We start from the raw sequence: 18,809 nt of genomic DNA, 5'->3' as shown, positions 1-18,809 counted from the left end.
CTGCAAAGGTTAAGTCTAATAGAAACAAATCCTGAATGAAGATCGGATTGCGAATAACTAAAAATGAATTGGGATCAAATAAAAAAAAAAACCTGAATGATAAACAGGTAGCCGATAACTAAAAATGAATTTGAAGCAACTACAAGCAACATCTGTCAAATAAGTCTATTAGCAAGCTCTCATCTCTAGAATTGCAGAGGGCAAAGACTAATAAAGCAAAAGCACTGGTGTACTACGAGGACGAATTGAACATGTAAAAGCATAACGATAGACTACAGTTATATCAGTAATAGTAAAAACTAATCTCCCAGAGATAATGTTGTAAAATAAACAAGGCAAGAGAAAAGGCAATATGATATTGAATCCAGTTTATTATGCAAAAGCTGTGACAAAGTTGCATTTGCTGGTAACAGATCAGTAAAAGAAAAAATAATCCCATTTTTGCATTATAAAAAGCAGCCTCATTTGGCTAATACAGTTTCTATAGTTCTCTGAGATAATTTAGAGGCTAAATATGATAGCCAAACCAAAAGTGAAGGACAGAAGGCTAAAATTCTCTATAAGTTCTCCAGTGACACTGCTTCAAATTCATAGTAGGTCACGGGAATATTTCAAGTCTAGGCTCGAAGCTAAATCCAGTAAAGAGCTGAAGGGGAAACCTCTTTGTAACTGGACATTTTTGAGACCACTTCCATTGCTTCTGGTTAAAGTCGAACACAAGGAGAGCAGGAGATCCATAACTCTGGATGTATATGAGGTCACCTGTACCACTGCTAGCAAAAACATCATCAAACTCACCAAATCCTTGAAAAAACTTGTGGGGCATGCGAGAAATCTCTTGCCAGACTTTACCATTCAGAAGCCAAATACCAATGCCCTTAATTATACCAGGTCGGTCGTGTTTCCCTATGCCTCCAACCATTACCAACTTGTCCTTTAGGTTCATAAGACGGCCGCAAGTAAGAGGACATGGCATTGGTATAAACCCCCTCATCAACGAGCCATGGGACAACCGACCAGATAAATTATAAGCTACTAATCCGTGACGGTTCTCTGGCATGCCACCACCAGTCGAGTATATCAGGAAGAACAAGACCCCATTGCAAATCACACTCTCATCACCCCCTCTCCAACCAGTTAAAACCTCTACCAAAGGGGTTGCCCAAGTCATTGTTTCAGATTCGTAAACGTGAATGGATACTTCCCACTCAAAAAAATTTCCCTGGACTTGTACAGATTTCACAACTGACACATTGTAACAATAAGATGCCTTCTTAACTGAGATTGCCAATGCACTGTAATCACAAAATTTCACACCTGGAGGTTCCTCAATTTCCCGGTAGTATTTAGTGATTGGGTTGCATACATATAGCTCACTTCTACTATCATTATCCATGAAACAAACCAATCCACATGAAGAAGCAATGAACCAACTGGATGTCTCGATGCAGGGAAGTGGTATGCTATACCACTTCCGAAGAAGGGGGTCGAAGGCATGACCAATTGGCTCATCCGAGCTTGTGAACATAAAATACCAAGGTTTTTGGGGCACAGTGTGCGTGAGGCTCTTCAAAAACCTCATTGAACTAACAATTTCATGCCATCTTTTGCACACACAACCCACTCTAATGATGCTTGCAACAGGAAGATAAGCCAGGATTAGTTCTAACAAGTCATCAGGCAAGATTAAATCCACCGAAACAGTTGTACTTTCATTGTTCTCTTCATCACTTAGCTCTGAATATGAATTAAACACACCAATGTTTCTTACGATGCTGTCAAGAGAATGACTGACCCATGACGTATCCGTATCCCCTTGCATAATGAAGTAATGGAACTAATCTGAACAAAAACATTAAAAATTATAACCCAACATAATTAGAAAGGAAATTTACCAAGCCTATTTGCAAAAGGTTTTTCTATCTAATTATGCAGACTCAACATAATTAGAAAGATTAAAAACTATATTATCTTACCTCGAGGTTTTCCAGATCATATAGCATAATAAGACCTAGAGACCAGCAATCCAAGTCTGCAAACTGCATGATGTTAAGTTTTAGTTAAAACACAAGTCTGTGAAAGAACAAAAATGTGTTCAGCTCAAAAATTACATATATGGAGTTACAGATCAAAGAGAGATATTTCATTAAATGCAAAAAAAAACTCAATGAACACCTCAAACTAGTTTCTCCCAAAATTGCATATTTATTCTTGATAGATGTATCTTCCTTGTGTCCCTTTATATATTAATACTTGTACGTATATATAAATCTGCAGATTAAGTCTTGACAAAAAAATTTGCAGATTAAGTAAACTATCATTGTATTACAACTTTCTCATACCAAATGGCAAAGAAAAGCTTGATTTTTCTATATTCATTAAGATAGCTAAACAAACATTAAATATATCCCGAGGAATGAGTCTAATTTTATCAAATACAAATTACACTAAAGTACCTTATAGAACAATGTAAACAAGAGAATATAACCACTGGTCAGTTAATGGGGAACAACTGAAAGAGGACAGCAGAGAAATGTCACTATAAGAAAACAACACTTCCTTTCCAGATTCATACGACTAAAATGATTTTTCTGTTGACAAAATCATGACCATTGCATCTTCCTGATAAAACAAACACTGCCATCAAACCCTAACACATAGGCTAGGGTTCTAAACATGGGTTAGGGCCCCTCTTTTGCAAGTCCTCCAGCTTTAAAAAAAAACAATATTGTGTGAACAAAAAAGATTCATCTAACAGACAAATCACATCTCAAACATCAAAAACAACCCACAACCAAACTGAAAAAACCCAATACAATTTTTGCAAAAAAACATCTTTATAATTTAGCATAAGAAAAAAACATAATTCAAGGGCATCAAACAAATCAAGATTGTACCTTTATGCATATAAACATCTCAGGGAATAATGGGTCATGTTTGATTTCCCTGAAACACCAATAAATTAGCTTAAAATGTGAATTGAATTGTTTTAAAGAGTGTAAACAATAAGCAAAGGTGAGATACAAAATGTGTAAATATAGATTTATCAGAAGAAGAAGAAGGTTGTTTGTTTCTTACCCTTGGTTATTTCTGAAATGAACAAAGTGACAGGCCTTGGAACCAAAGAAAAGAATGTTTTTTTTGCCAATAGAAAGAACACGAGTTGAGGAGAAAAGTGAACGAGTGTTTATAAAGAAGAAAATGGGGGTCCGAAAGGGAAAATAAGAGAAAATATTGCGATTTTGGACACGATCGGATTCTAATAAGTGCTGTCGTGCTCATTAGCATTTTTCACAATTTCTTACTGTTTTTGGTTTTTTTTTTGAAATTTTTCTTTTTATTTCTTCCTCTCTCTTTCTACTTTTGTTCTTGATATAATATATATATTTGCATTCTTTTGCCATTTCTCTCTTGTTCAGAACAGGGAACCGAGGATCTCCGAGATAATAATTTTCAATATATCCGAGGATCACGTAGATTTCACATAGATTTTAAAAATCACCATACGTAACACGTAAATCATAATATTTTTTTACATAACATAAGAACTATAATCGTTGTTATCCCGGACATCTAGGATCGACTCACGCTCAATCCGAGAGATCATAATAGATACTCATCTACAAGGTGTCTAAGTCTAAATTGTCAAAAAAAACTATAACCATTTAATACTGAGAGATATTAAATCTTATTTTTAATTAGAAAAAAAGATTTTATTAAATCTTAGAGAATCTCATAATTTTTTTGCGCTCGTGTTTCACAAATGTTGAAAAAAATAAAAAATATTACTCATAAATTTTAAAATTAATACTTCATTCTAATTTTTTTATTAATTTTATTAATAAAAATTTAAAATTTCTTATATTTACTCTCTTTTTCCCTCTCCCTATCTCATATGAGAATTCACCCTAGTGTGAGATGTGAGATCAAATATCCACCACACAAATTAAGATCTATATTAATCTTATCTACACATTTTAAATCTTATCATCTCCATCCCCAACCCTCCCCACCCATCCCACCATAGTTTCCGGCCACGCCTGTCCTCCCCTTCCGGTCATCGGTCTGGCGACACCTCTCCTCTTTTAATTTCTCCCACTCATCCCAGCGTCATCCATTGAATTGCGGCGAGTTTTTTTACCTTCATTTTGGTTTTAATATATATGTGTCTCAATTTTTGATCTCCATGGTGATTTGCTTTAATTTGATCAGAACGATCGGTGGTGATTTTCGCTGAATAATAGGTGATTTGATGTCCGTTTTTGTTGATTTAGATAAATTTGTGTCCTTTTTATCGGTGATTATGCAGTGGTGTTGGTGTGTAGATGGTCGTCGCGGTGGTGTAATGCTGAGTGGTGGACGTGATGAGTTTTGTTTAATGGCGGAGATCATTTTTGTTTAAATTCGGTGATTTTGGTACAATCCTGGTGGCAGGCAGTGGTCGAAATGGTGGGCGGCGTGGTGGCTAGAGGTGGTGGTATTGAGAGAGTTAATTTCTATAGAGACCACTTTTATTGGAGACGGTGGAGACCACTTATATTTTGCAAGTAAAATATTGCAAAACGAATAAATTTGCAAATCAGGTTGTACAAAATCATTATTTCATTTAAAGTCTTGAATATTATATAAGTTTTGCATGTAGAACATTACAAAAAAATTTATTCTGTGAAATATGTTTAGTTTGCAGGACATTTTGTTCAACTTGCAGAACATACATTATCTACTTATTAAACATTAAATGATCTTCAATAATTTTAATGAATACATGATATTTGTAGAACATACTTCACAAAATAATGAGTTTTATAGTGTTTTGATTGCAGAATATAAGTGGTCTCCAATAAAAATGGTCTAAAAATGGTCTCTATAGAACTTTTCTCTAATATCCCTCCCCCGCTCTCTCTCTATATATGTGTGTGCGCGCGCGCGGGGGGGGGGGGGGGGGGTGTGTGTATGTGTATATGTATATGTGTATGTGTGTGTGTATGTGTGTGTGTATGTGTATATGTATATGTGTATGTGTGTGTGTATGTGTATATGTATATGTGTATGTGTATATGTGTGTGTGTGTCTATTTATATATATGCTCAAATACAAACTCCTTACAGTACAAATATACAAACAATCACTAAATGTTTGAATAGAATCACTAAATCTACCAGGCGGGTCTGATGGAGAGATAAGGGGAGGGAAGCACTTACGGGGCGGAGTAGCCGCGTGGTGATGCCAACACGGCTGCAGTGCTGGAAACACGATTGAGGGAGAGAGACACGATTGAGGGTGAGGAGAAAAGCAGTGGTGATATTGTGTGCGTGTATAGCACTGCTCAGTGAAGACAAACAACCAGAGAGAGAGCTGCTGGCATTGGTGGTGGTGGTGGGTGGTTGAGAGAGAGAGTGTGTGTGTGTGTGGCGCTAGTGGGCGGTGGTGGTGGTGATTCGAGGTGATTGTGATGGTGATGGTGATGGTGATGGATATATGTATGTATTTGTTAAATTAAAAACTGTTAATCACTAAATATTATTGTCATAATAACTGGTTTGTACGTTTGTACAGTAAGGAGTTTGTACTGGAATATATATATTATATATATATATATATATATATATATATATATATATATATATATATATATATAACCCCCTACAAACTCCGAGTGCTACGACATATACAGTATTATAAATAAAGTTAAACATCATACTAATTAAACATAAACTCACTCACAAGCTAAGTAGCACTACCTGATTATATTATGAAAAATAACATCACTACATCAACAATACTAATATGAATTCTAAGTTATTATGTGAATATTTCAATAAAAAAATTTACTAGCAACAAATTATCTAATTCAGTTTTTAAAAAATCTATTAGGATCGTTTGGTACGCAGAGTGTTGTGGGGTTGAAATCAAGAATTGGGTTATGGTGATACGAAATTAAATATTATTTCTAATACCACGTGTTTGGTTGAGTGTTGAAATTAATTTGTTTAATTTAGAATTATTATCTTATTGATTAAATTAAATTATTATATTTGATGATAAATCATAAAGATATTATCATTAATAAGTAATATTTATTTGTACATATAAATATTATTTTGTTGTTATAAATGTTTTTCGAAAAAATAAAAATAACATTAAAAATAATACTCATATCCATAGCAACTTCTCATACTCACTTGCCCCATGAGTTTTAAAAATTCATACGTTGAGAGTTTGAGGTATGAGGAAGAGAATAAAAAATATTCAACCAAACAAGAGGTACAATGTATTTCATACTCATGCCTGTTTCCAAATACCTCCAACCAAACTATCCCTTGCATCTTTTAAACCAAACTATTATCTAGTCTCATTAACTTCAAGATCTAGATGCAGGTTCTTGTGGGATTTGAGGATAGATATGATCTGCTCCACTACTTTGAAGTGAAGGTTCTTGTGTTATTTCCTCACTTTGCAGTCTGTATGTGATAGAAATTTCATCATCAAATTCCATAGCATTTGTCATCAGTTGCTACATATCATTGATCATGTGTTACTTTCATCGATCACTTGGTATTCGACTGTTATTTTCTAATTGAAAGAATCAGTATTTAAATTGTATAATTCCAAAATAGCTCCACAATTGATTCTTTAGTAATCAGTAGACAATCATCAGTACCAGTATTTTCATCAGGATTTGTCAGGATCTGATAAATTTGATCAAGATCTGATCATCTATCATTTTGTTACAAACATACAATGCATGGGGAGATAAAGAAATAGATCGAATCGAGCACATGTATGTAACCCTTCCAAGGAAGGGTAAAAATAACATTCTATATATAACATAATTAAATATAAACAAACCAAATCCTATTTATTCTAATTCATTTTAGATCCGACCGAAATAGGATTATCGGGATAAGGAATAAACTTAACAATCCAAGCGACCTTTTCTTAAATCCAAGTGATCTTTTCGTAGGCATTTGCCCCCGATTCAATCAGGGGATCGAATTGATTATAGAAACATGAGTTTAATTAGACGATTTATTAGCGAACAAGGAAAAATAATATCTAGACGGGTGAATAGATTGATTTCATCAGGATCTGACATTCAGTGTTCACTTCTCCATCTCTGTACATAATTCTTCTTGTATATCTCTCATAACTCTCATCTCTCATGTAAAATTTTCAACTGATTATCTTCTTTTATGACAGATTATTTTTATATTTATCTTTTCATCCTCCTTACCTTCTTTTGACGAACTATACTGTTTTTAATAATTAAATTTATTATTATTATTATTCTTGTTATTAATGGATTGTATTTGTTTCAGGTAGCGTGGTCTTACAAGTTAGGACGTTCACTTTTCGGACATCAAGTTTTATTGTCTCAACTTCCGGAGACATTTTCATGTCTTTCGGTTAGATAATAAACTCTTTAAATGAAAGAAACTCGTCGGAGTTTGATGTATCTCGTTACGAGCAAGTGCATTTCTGTCAAAATAAATAAATAAATAAATATTTTAATAAGTGAATAAATAATCCATTAATTCTTTTCTTCAGCAGTAATGTCTTTATAACATTAAATCTTCGTCTTTTATTGTCTTTCGATTAAACGACCACAAATTTGAATAGCTGACACACAAATATACTGTCTAGTTCATCTATGTCTAGCTAAATCATATATCCTTCGTCAATTATACAATTAAGTTGTGGCCTATTCATCGAATCTTCGTTTTCAAGTACATCTTCATAAATAGTATTACATGGAATCTTCTGAGTAAATGAATTTCTTGAAATTTATACCTTCTGAACTCTTGGAGATGCTACAAAAGATTATTTGTCACTGAGGCCTGAACATATTAATGAACTTCTTTCAGTGATGTGCAGCAATCATCCTGGAATTCTTTTGACAAGTAATTCAAATAATTCACTTGACATTTTTCGTATGGATTCTGGTTAACAGCACTTACTATTTACCTTTCTTTCTTATTTGAGTTGAGTTGTCATCTCATCAATACAAATAGGCTAAACATATGCCTTACAATCCCCCCCCTATTTGTTTGTTAAAGTAATATAAAAATTTGCTTGAAGATTACTCAACTAACTGATAAGACACAGGATAACACATCGAATGTAAATAGCAGAAGTTTTTGGTATTATACTTAACAATTTTCCAGCATTCAAAGATAAAAGTAGATTACAAGATAGATGTTCCTAACCAGCTGAGCATATATATACAAATTCCTATCTTGACTAATCATCAGAGCGAACCACTTCTCCTTCTTCTACTTCCTGATTCCTATGAACTGGAGTAGGTGGTTCATCCGTAATAGGCTCTTCCAGTAGAAATGGTTCACCCGGCTTCCTTCTCGATTCAGCGCGAGTCATATGAAATTGTACCTCTTCTTCCTCAGGATCTTCATAATAATCTTCTGATTGAGAGAACCTGACTTTATGTATTTTCCTAGAAATAGGATTTGATATTTCTGTTGCTTCCTTCTTTAGAATTTTAGAGCTACCTCCTTTATTTTTCTTATCTTTCTCCCCCTTAGTTGAGGGATCCTCGTCATAATTCCTTGAAGCAGACTTGAAGCTTTGCATGCAATCAAGAACTTTTGCCATAGAAGCCTCTAAGTTTTCAAATTTATCCATGTAAACACAATGATTCTGATCAATTATAGTAGATAGTTCATTGAATTTACCATTTAAGTCTTCCCTGGAAGAAATAGAAGACTTCTCAACAACTTTTTGTCGGATTGTGGCAAGCTCTCCATCTTTCAACTTTCTATTTTCAGCTTTCACCAAATCCAACTGAGCTTTCAGAGCAACAAGTTGTTGTTGTAAAAGATATGTGTCAGTGTGTGCACTCACCTCACGCACACTTAAGGTTGTTGTACTATCCTCTCTTGCATGTTTATCGCTCGGTGTTTTCCTTTCATCACTAATATGCAACACACTTTCAGCAGTACATGTATATACTACAAAAGCTCCTTTCGATGAAGCAATAGGTAGTGAAGAAACAAAACGTTCTTCAGATGCCTGTGAAGGTGGATGTTCTTGAAATGAATCGAAGAATGACTTATCCATAGAGAAAGTGGGATCAGGAAGATTTTCGGTCATAACATTTTCAAGAACTGTGCTCTCTGATTGTGTTGTAACCTGTGTTTGGAGTTGAGTGTTTACTAGCGTGAATGCTAGTTGAGTGCTTGACTCTATACAAGGTACCGCGACAGAATGGTCAATTTCAATAGATTCAACCTGTAGAGGGAATGAATCCAGAGACTGTTTTATTGCCATTTCAGTGTCCAAATCCTGTTGGGAGGAAATGGATGAGGCTGCAGATGTCTCAAATTCTATCAACCTTCTCTTCTTTAGGGGAGATAGAGCTGCAGGTAGACTCGATATCTTACCACCTGATCTCGTTGCAGCAACTTTTCTGGTACGTGGTACAGTAGTGTCGGTTGATGTGTTAGGAATAGAATTGGGATTTGCTAAGAAATCATTAGCTTGGTTATGAACCTGGATATTGGCAGGGTCAATACTGGCAGTCTGAAATTTGAAATCAAAGGCAGAGGAGAGTGAAGAAATTATTTGAGCTGCCTGGAGAACCTGCTGGGATTGGTTGAGCTTAGTTTCTGCATATGCTTCATAAGTTAATGGTTGTAAGGTTGATTGTGTTTCAGGAAGGTGTTCAGTTTGGATTGGTTGAGGTTGAGGTACTGGTTCTTGCAGGAGTTGTTGTAGTGGTTGTTGTTGTTGTTGTTGTTGTGGTTGTGGTTCTGGTTGGTGTTGTAGTTGGTGTTGAGGTTGTTCAGGTTGTTGTTGTTCCGGTTCAACATTGACTTGTGGGAGTTGGAATTGTTCTATCATGTAAGGGGTTAAGATAATGGGAACCCTTTGAAATCTGTTGGAGTTGTGCAACCTTGTGAAAAAAAATTTACTTGGCGGGTGAGGTTGTTCAGTGGGAGAGTTGGCATAGAAAGCTTTGTCCTCTGCAGTCATTGTATCATTCAGAAACAACATTAGAAACCTTGGGTAGTAGCATAAAACTGAGTTATCAACAACTAGTTGACGACTCGCAAAGGTTCCCAACCTCTTGATTATCGTAATCAGGATCATTCTGCCAAAGTTGATACGTCGATTGTGAGTGATACAGAATCCAATGATTTGAAGCAATGAAGTGATGTTGTTAAAGCTCTTGCTGGTTGTGGGAGCAAACACCTTAGCCATGGTGTTGAAAAAGTAATCCCATTCAGGTACCAGCTTGTTCTTTAACATCTTGGAAAGTTTGATTACCCCTTGATATTGAATTGTTTGAAAGAACTGAATTAACTCATCCTTAGTTGGTACCTCCTCGAAGTTCTCACGGGGGAAACCTAAAATCCTGTTCACATCATCAGCAGTGATTTGAATGTTCTTGTTTCTAATAGTCCCAGTCACTCGGGGATTGTCTACCAGGGTAGAATTGAAAAGTGTAGAATAGTAATCACGGAGAGGGTCAAGCTGGAGTTCAACATCCGCAGTTATGGCTGTACTAGCAAAGCATTGTTCATTTAGAAATCTAATCCAAGGCTTGAAACGTTCCACTGGACAATCCGCTGGGTTGAAGTAGCCATGGTAATTGGTTTGTGCGAGAGTAAATGTACCAACCATTTTTTTAATTAATAATTGAATTATACGAGAATTTTTCAAATTTAACGATAATTGTCGAAGCTCTCGCAAATTTCAATTTATAGTTAAGATCCTTGATGTAGAAATTGGTTAATTAATCAATAATTCGAATTATAGAGTTAATCTCGAATTAAAGTTTAATTAATTAAAAAGTAATTACCAAATCAAGGCAATGCACAAGTGGGTTTCCAGATCTAAAATCAACAGCAAAGAGTCCAAATCGATGAACTGGTAGAAAACTCGAAAGCAAAATCCAACCAAATCACAAATCCTAACAGCCAATTGGTTCTCAAAACACAGGGAAGAGGGAATCAGTCCAACAGTTAGGGTTTTAAGAAAAATGGGCAGAGTAACGGCAGGAACAGGGGTTAATCAACACACACAAGCAAGCATAGCGCTTGGGATTAGTAGATCAGCAAGCTTGAAGCTTGAAAAAGGGTTCGAAAATGGCAGATATGGAGGTCTGTACGTGTGTAGCGGTGTGTGTATATGCAGCGTGTTGAGGACGATAAAGAAAAGAGGGGCATAGACAATCTCAGATTGGGTCGATGAGGTAGCTAAACTTGCGGGGATGTATTCGATTGGGATTTTAATGAATTGTTTTTAGTCTATGGATTTTAATGGATTGTATGAGATTTTGATTTTTTGCGGATTCTTGATAAAATGCCACAGAGTTGATAGGATTTAGGTACAATGCTTCAAAATCCCATTGGATTTGGTGGGATTTCAAAAAACTTAAAATACACTGAAGAATGCCACAAAATCCATCATTTTATGAAATGAAAAAAAATCCATCAGCATTTGAATACCATCAGATTTTAATGGATTTTAAACAATCCCAATTGAATACTATCGAATTTTAAAGCATAATTTAAAATCCCAATTGAATACCATCAGATTTTGTAACATAATTTGAAATCCCAATTGAATACCTCAAGATTTTAATGGATTTCAAACAATCCCAATCGAATACCCTCGGATTTCATGAATACAAAAAAATGCTTTAAAATCCGAATCCAATACACTCCTCTTGGTATTGTCTTACCGAGGGAGGGAGGGGGCAGGAATGTGTATGTTTCCTACTTTATTTTTTATTGCAAATTTTATTTATTTTGGACATTATTTTAAAAATCTCCGATTTAACCGATTAATCCCCTGCAAGGTCAGATACCGATTCGATTTTTGAAATTTGATTAATCCTTATATATATTTCTTGATCAAAGTATATATGATAAATTATTAAAATTTAAAATACTATATTACTTTAAATATGAATAATTATAGAGTTTATGAATATAGTAAGTATACTAGTTACTATATAGCAAATATAATAATAATTAAATATAAAATAATATTTTAATATTAAAATAAATCCGATCTTCACTCCGATAAATCTTTCCGAAATCTCCGATATCCAATTAATCCTTGAATCGGTAACTCAACTGATTAGGCACGATTCCCGATTTCTGCGACACTGATTTTGGAGGACAAGTACTTTAGCAGAAAATTCTAAAACTTTTTTTATCGCTTTTCATTTCAACTTTTCGTTTTCCTTTTCTGATTTCAAGTATAAAGAAAGGGTACCGGTCATTGATAAACATATGTCAGGAACGGGCAGACTTGTTAACCAGCCCATAACCTCTTGGCCATTCCATCTATTATTATAATCCTGACCGTTCATGATATAAAATGTCTTGAATGCTAACAAGAAGGATTTACAAAAACCGTTCCTGGCATATGTATGCTAGGGATCTGGACCCATAAAGAAAATGTCTTGAATCCTAACAGGAAGGATTTACAAAGTGAAAAGCTTCCCAGGAATGTGTATGTTTCCTACTTTATTAGTAACTTTAAGTTCTTTGCAGGTGGTTGTTTTGTCACTATAACTTGAACTTATAAAATTATTTTTGATGCAGACCAAGTACTTCATCTGCACTTTTCTTCAAGTATACTGCATTGGGCCGCCCTACCGACTACCGAGTTTTGGTTGATACCAATTTAGGCTGGTTTGATGTATTACTGTTGATTGTTATATTTATATATTAATTTTAACAAATTAAAATACCATCAAGCTCCTTAAAAAGCATGCATCAATTTTAACATTGAATTATTATTGTACATGCTCCCTATCAACTAAGTGATGCATTGCATATGTTGTAATATAGTTTAAAAGGATTTCCTAACATAGATGTAGAGTATTTTTGCTCATTCCCCTAATAAGATGAAGTTGAACATACCCATCTGCAACCTCATTGTTCTTACAGATTTGAGCTAAGAATTTGGATAATATTCCTGTACGTGATCCATTTTAACTTTAAGTGAAAGTAGCTATGATGAATTCTTTTAATTTCATTACTTCGCAGTCTGCATAAATATACACAGATATAAACCTAAAGTATATTATGCTGACGCCCTCAATAATAATGTATGATTTTTTTTTAGTTACAGTTAGATGAAATAACTTGAAGTAGCAAGTTACCTTATCTAAAATGAGGCAAATATGCTTTAAGTCATGTTTTTGCTAATTTCCTGAATTACTAACGGCTCTCTTAGGTGTCCCATGACTTTTTGCACGTATATTGAGTTGCTTAAAAATGGCACTAATTAAACATTCTTTTACTTGTTTTTCTATTAAAAAGAAAATAAAAGAAAATTATAATAGTAAGTTTTAGAAGTATCATTTTTATGCACCTTAATGGGGATAAAGGGAGTATTAAGTAATCTGATCCCTATGCTTACTTATATATGCAGGTACACCATGTATTACTGATTGTGTGAATGGCATAACTTGAAAAGCTAGGACAGAAATACTGAATTGCTCTCAGGTAGCATATAATGCTCTCTGTGTTCTTGATAATGATCTTCCAGACATCCCATTATTTAACCTTGTATTATATCCTTGCGTTTTTTTTGTAAGAATAAAAATGATTGAGCATGTATGCGCTTATAAATGTAGTGATTCAATTATAAATTGTGCTTTAGAGGGTAGAACCTGTGCAAGTATGGTGAGGAAATATAGAAGCACACCAAATATGCTCGAGAACTTTGTTGCAGTGTGCAAACACACATTTTTACTTCAGTCATTCAAAATTATATCGTCTATCATTTGATTAGTAGTGTCAACCAGTTACCAGTGTGTATTACTGATAAGAAGTTTCTTCACATCAGCATCAATACAAGACTTTTTTTGTTTGAGCTCTAAGACTTTTTTGTTTGAGCTCTTCTGTTAAGTCAGTGTTTTCTCATTTCTTGATTGACATTTTTAATCATCAACCAGAATTGCAAAAGATCCTCGATTTGAAAGACTACCTTGCACTCACAAAGGAACTTATGCTGATGACTGTCTTGTGGAGCGGGTTACTCAGGTATTTGATATCCAACAATGTACTTATGTCATGTCCTTTTCCATCAAGCCTATATTAGGATATTTTACGCTTTCAAATATTGCTAGATATACTTGTCCAGTCCAGTATACAATAATGTCTGTGGTTCTATCGATGATCTGTGGTTCGAAATGTGGATCCAGCTGTTAATCACAAATGCGCAGTGCTTAGTGCTTAGAGCTAGTTACTTCTTGTCCAAGACTCCTAGTTTTGTGTTCCCTTTCTTATGTTTATTAAAGTATGATGCTTCGTTTGGTTGGAAGGAGATGAACGAGGTAGAAATTGAATGAGAACTTGTAAACATCATTAGAAGGCTGACAATAGCAAGAAAGAGTGTAAATTATCAATCACAAAGGTTGTGAAGAAGATAAGCCCTGAAGGTAAATAGAGCAGCCATTCTTTTATAGAGGGGTTTGAGATGTGCTTTAAATTGGTAGAATGGATGGTGGAAAGAAATGAAATTCGATATATACAGATGTTCTATAAGTTGCTAGATGCTCCAGGGCGGTTGGGGTGCTTGAATTAATCAGTGAATCGAGGATTAATCGGATATAATTAATTTTAAATATTTATAATTATATATAATGTGATGGTCATGTCTACTTTTCACAACTAATAGAGTATAACTAATGAAAAATATAACATCATGTATTAAATAAATAGTTAATACATACAATACAAGATTACTGAGTAAATGGATGTATACCAACACATCTCTTCCACATAATGTACAAAAAAAAGGTAAAACAAATTACTTATATTATTTTCTTTGTACTTAGGAGATTAAGTTAAGTAAAATTGATATATACCGATAGCTTTTGTTGATACCTTCTCCGTTAACCAGAGCGTAATAGTTTAACATTTGTCTTGTATGTTATACTACACATTATCTCATTCCGTTGCCAATTTCATCTGATTTATATATTTGCAAACAGCACAAGTGCTATATGGTAGCAACCTGTGATCGAAATCTGAAGAGAAGAATCTGCAAGGTACACAGAAGAAGTGTGATTAGCTTTGAGAACATGATGATAACTTATGCTACTATGTTCTCTTTTGATTGGTAAACTGATTTTTAAGTGATGTGGTTCAAACTGATTTCTATCATTCAGATACCTGGTGTGCCAATCATGTACATTACCAAACACAAGTATTCAATTGAACGTTTGCCTGAAGCAACAATGGGTGGAGGTAGGGTAGATATTCCAGGTCGTCACTATAATATAATATCCGACAGCCTTTGTTTTTGTCTAATATATGTTTGTATCATGGTGCAGCTCCAAGATTTTAGAAATGGAAACAAGAATCATTTAGTAGAGAAAGAATTGCAGCAATCAAGCTAGTATCAAGTTCTGAAAAGATTTCATGTTCTAGGAGATGTACTTTTTATGGAGAAAATTGTAATGGATTCTAGTGATATTACACATTTTTCCGGTATTTCGGATAAATCGAATAACATACAGCAGTACAGGCCTACAGGGACAAGAAAAACAACTACAGGAGCAAGAAAAACTATCCTTGATTCATCAACCAGAGGGAGTCAAATGGAACAAGTAAAAGATGGTGGATAGTGAAAAGGAACCAGAAGTCCAAAACACTCTGTTTGACATTCTGTATATCAAGGTCATTAGCCGTTATCAGAAGCTATGTATATTGACATTCTGTTTGATTTATCATATTTTTTAGAATAAATTAATTAATTAAAATTAATATAAATATGTATTTGTTTTATAAATAAATGATTTATTTATGAAAATATGAAATATTAAAAATCCATTAACTATTTGATATTAAAAAATATCATACAGATGTGAATTTTTTAAGAGCACAAGGGTGAAGGGCCTAAACATGTTACTGTTACTAGCTTATAGCCCGTGCAAGGCACGGGAGCTTTTTAATTATTTACAAATTTTTTAAATATATTTTGAATGATGTGAAAAAATTTAATTTATAAATAATAAATTAAAATTTTCAATAAAATAAAATTCGAAATTATGATTTGTTTGTAAGTTAGAACTGTTGTAAATACACCATCACGGCCGTTAATGACTTCAAATAAACTATTATAATCAAGTCATTTCTTTTCTCGTATGTATTGTGTCAAAATATTAAATTCTTTCTATCAAATTTTAATATATTTTGTAGAATACGTTACGCCAACTCCTATTAAATTATATTTATAAAAATATTTTATATTAGAATTATTATAATGTGATTTAAATATTTTTCAAAAAATTTATATGATTTTAGATTAAAATTGATAAACATAATTTGTTTTGAATAAAGAAAATGAATCATAAACATGCAATAAGAAGTTAGAATCTATTCTGGATTAAGAAAAGGTTTTTTTATTCGTTCCTCACATAAATCCGGCTTATTAATGTTAAAATATATTATAAAAAAATTTGTGACAGTGCGATTTATATGATTCTACAAATAAAACTGGTAGGAAATATTTATTTTGGATTAAAAAAAAATCATAAACACGTGAAATACAGAATTTGTTTTGGATTCAGAAAAGGAGTTATAAATATGCAAGTAGATATCAGTTGCTTTATTGTACAGAATTTAATTTTGTTCCAATGTAACGGTGCTTATTTGTTTAATATACGATCCAACGGGTGATAAGTTTTTGGACCACATCACCATGCGACCAAATTATCTCCCTTACGCTTATTATATATAAGTATATAATGGGGCATATACAATTCTTCATTACTAACCAAAAATTATAAATTGCTTGCTCTGACATTCACAGCGTTTGTAGTCCAACGGTTAGGATAATTGCCTTCCAAGCAATAGACCCGGGTTCGACTCCCGGCAAACGCATTTTGTCAAAATCCTGAATTTGTTTTGGGGACAGGCAGTCATAAGAAATTACCTGAAATCAATAATCAACAATAAAAATACCGAACAAATATTCGAGGCACGTGAAAACCACGCTGTCCTTAAAACAGATTAGCCCCTTCCACGTGGTGCTTGAAGGTGTTGTGGCTTCTGTCTCCCAGGATACAACGAATAGAGGTGATCTAAAGCACTAGAGACCCGCCTCCTACGAACCGAACAAGTATTGCTTCTATCTCACAAAAACTGAATCCTAAAGAACTCTAAGAGGCGTTTGCCAAAATCCTGAATTTGTTTTGGGGACAGGCAGTCATAAGAAATTACCTGAAATCAATAATCAACAATAAAAATACCGAACAAATATTCGAGGCACGTGAAAACCACGCTGTCCTTAAAACAGATTAGCCCCTTCCACGTGGTGCTTGAAGGTGTTGTGGCTTCTGTCTCCCAGGATACAACGAATAGAGGTGATCTAAAGCACTAGAGACCCGCCTCCTACGAACCGAACAAGTATTGCTTCTATCTCACAAAAACTGAATCCTAAAGAACTCTAAGAGGAATGCAAGTGAGTGATATATTTTCTTGTACTCAACCAATGTGCAAAGGCCTCCTTATATAGGAGTAAGAATTTGTAACTTACAACCCAATTAATTTTGTAACCCCCACAATGCAATAAATTTAAATTTGTAACCCCCACATAACACTAAAACCATAGTTATTATTAGGAGTTACAAATCAATTTCATTGGTTACAAAATTATATCATAAGTTACAAGAATATCAAATAAATACATGCAAATCAAATATTCAAATAATCAAAATCAAATATTCAAATAATCAAATTCATTCAAATATCTAACAATCCCCCACATGAATAAAATTGATTATGAGAAGACACTATGACACGGAGATAGAAGCGCACGGTAGAAACCAGCATAGGATAGGTAGGTGTTACCCCTTGAACCTTCCCTTGTAAGAATATATTTACATTTCTAGAATTTCAGTAGTCGCGTTGACCTTGAACTGCCCTTCTGTATTGTGAAATGATGATACATCCCCCACTGGAATCTTTCCTTATATTTGTTCAGTTCTCACTGTTAAGCCCATTTTGGTCCTGAGCTTTAGCCTGGTTCTGTGAGTTTTTCCCAGAATTAGCCCTCATAATTCCTTCCTGAAGCGACCCCACTTCACTCACATAGGTGATCTTTCTACCGATACAAAAGTATTATTTGTTCGACTCATACTGATCATTAAAAGCATAGCTTAGCCTTTTTCTCATTTATCACTGTTTTTTTTTCATCATAGGAATGGACCCAGGAGTTAAAAACCCCCACAGTGATCTCACTAAGTCTTTACAGTTAGGTTGTCCCATTGAACCAAGATATTGGGATCTCCAGTCAACAAGGTTGGGTTTCCTTTGTACCGACTTTTATTATGGGCTTTAGCCCCATTCCTTTCGATGATTTTTCAACTAACTCTCTTGTTAACCCCTTGGTTAGCGGATCCGCGGTGTTATCTTTTGATCTAATAAAATCAATCGAGATAACTCCAGTTGAGAGTAGTTGTCTAATGGAATTATGTCGACGACGTATATGCCTTGACATTCCATTATATAGTACACGCTCTGCTGTACCTATAGCTGCCGTACTATCACAATGTATACAAAGTGGTGGTAACGGCATCTCCCATCTTGGAATATCTTCTAAAAATTGGCGTAACCATTCAGCTTGTTGTGCAGCTTTATCCAAAGCTACAAACTCAGCTTCCATTGTAGAATTAGTTACGACCGTTTGTTTTGAAGATTTCCACGAGATCGCTCCACCTGCTAGCGTAAATACATATCCGCTAGTGGACTTCGACCCTTTTACACCATTTATCCAATTAGAATCACTATAACCTTCTAAGACACTTGGATAAGTTGTGT

At 34.3% G+C, this 18,809-nt stretch overlaps 1 protein-coding gene, 1 long non-coding RNA gene and 1 other non-coding gene across 4 annotated transcripts; 2 read left to right on the top strand and 1 right to left on the bottom strand.

Annotated features, from left to right (window-relative positions):
* Positions 1-418: 418 nt before the first annotated feature.
* LOC108206467 (F-box/kelch-repeat protein At3g61590) lies at positions 419-3,226 on the bottom strand. Of its 2 annotated transcripts, XM_064087061.1 has the most exons (5): positions 3,079-3,226; positions 2,898-2,946; positions 2,457-2,710; positions 1,977-2,039; positions 419-1,842 (listed from the first exon to the last, which is right to left on the bottom strand). In XM_064087061.1, exon 5 carries the CDS (start codon positions 1,820-1,822, stop codon positions 599-601), a length of 1,224 nt encoding a protein of 407 aa, XP_063943131.1. In that variant the 5' UTR covers positions 1,823-1,842; positions 1,977-2,039; positions 2,457-2,710; positions 2,898-2,946; positions 3,079-3,226; the 3' UTR covers positions 419-598. The 2 variants fall into 2 exon arrangements, with proteins under 2 accessions (XP_063943131.1, XP_017232264.1); XM_017376775.2 differs by lacking the exon at positions 2,457-2,710.
* An 8,824-nt stretch (positions 3,227-12,050) lies between these two features.
* On the top strand, positions 12,051-15,320 carry LOC108207288 (uncharacterized). The gene is made up of 5 exons (XR_010288731.1): positions 12,051-12,483; positions 12,576-13,484; positions 13,937-14,024; positions 14,978-15,034; positions 15,155-15,320. It is a non-coding gene; the product is annotated as an uncharacterized LOC108207288 (long non-coding RNA).
* A 1,479-nt stretch (positions 15,321-16,799) lies between these two features.
* On the top strand, positions 16,800-16,871 carry TRNAG-UCC (transfer RNA glycine (anticodon UCC)). The gene has a single exon. It is a non-coding gene; the product is annotated as a tRNA-Gly (tRNA).
* The last annotated feature ends 1,938 nt before the right edge of the window (positions 16,872-18,809 follow it).

The sequence above is a fragment of the Daucus carota genome, chromosome 2, assembly GCF_001625215.2.
Source record: "Daucus carota subsp. sativus chromosome 2, DH1 v3.0, whole genome shotgun sequence".
Taxonomy (NCBI): domain Eukaryota; kingdom Viridiplantae; phylum Streptophyta; class Magnoliopsida; order Apiales; family Apiaceae; genus Daucus; species Daucus carota.
The sequence above is the reverse complement of the archived record's forward strand: the minus strand, read 5'-3'. Positions and strand labels throughout refer to the sequence as shown.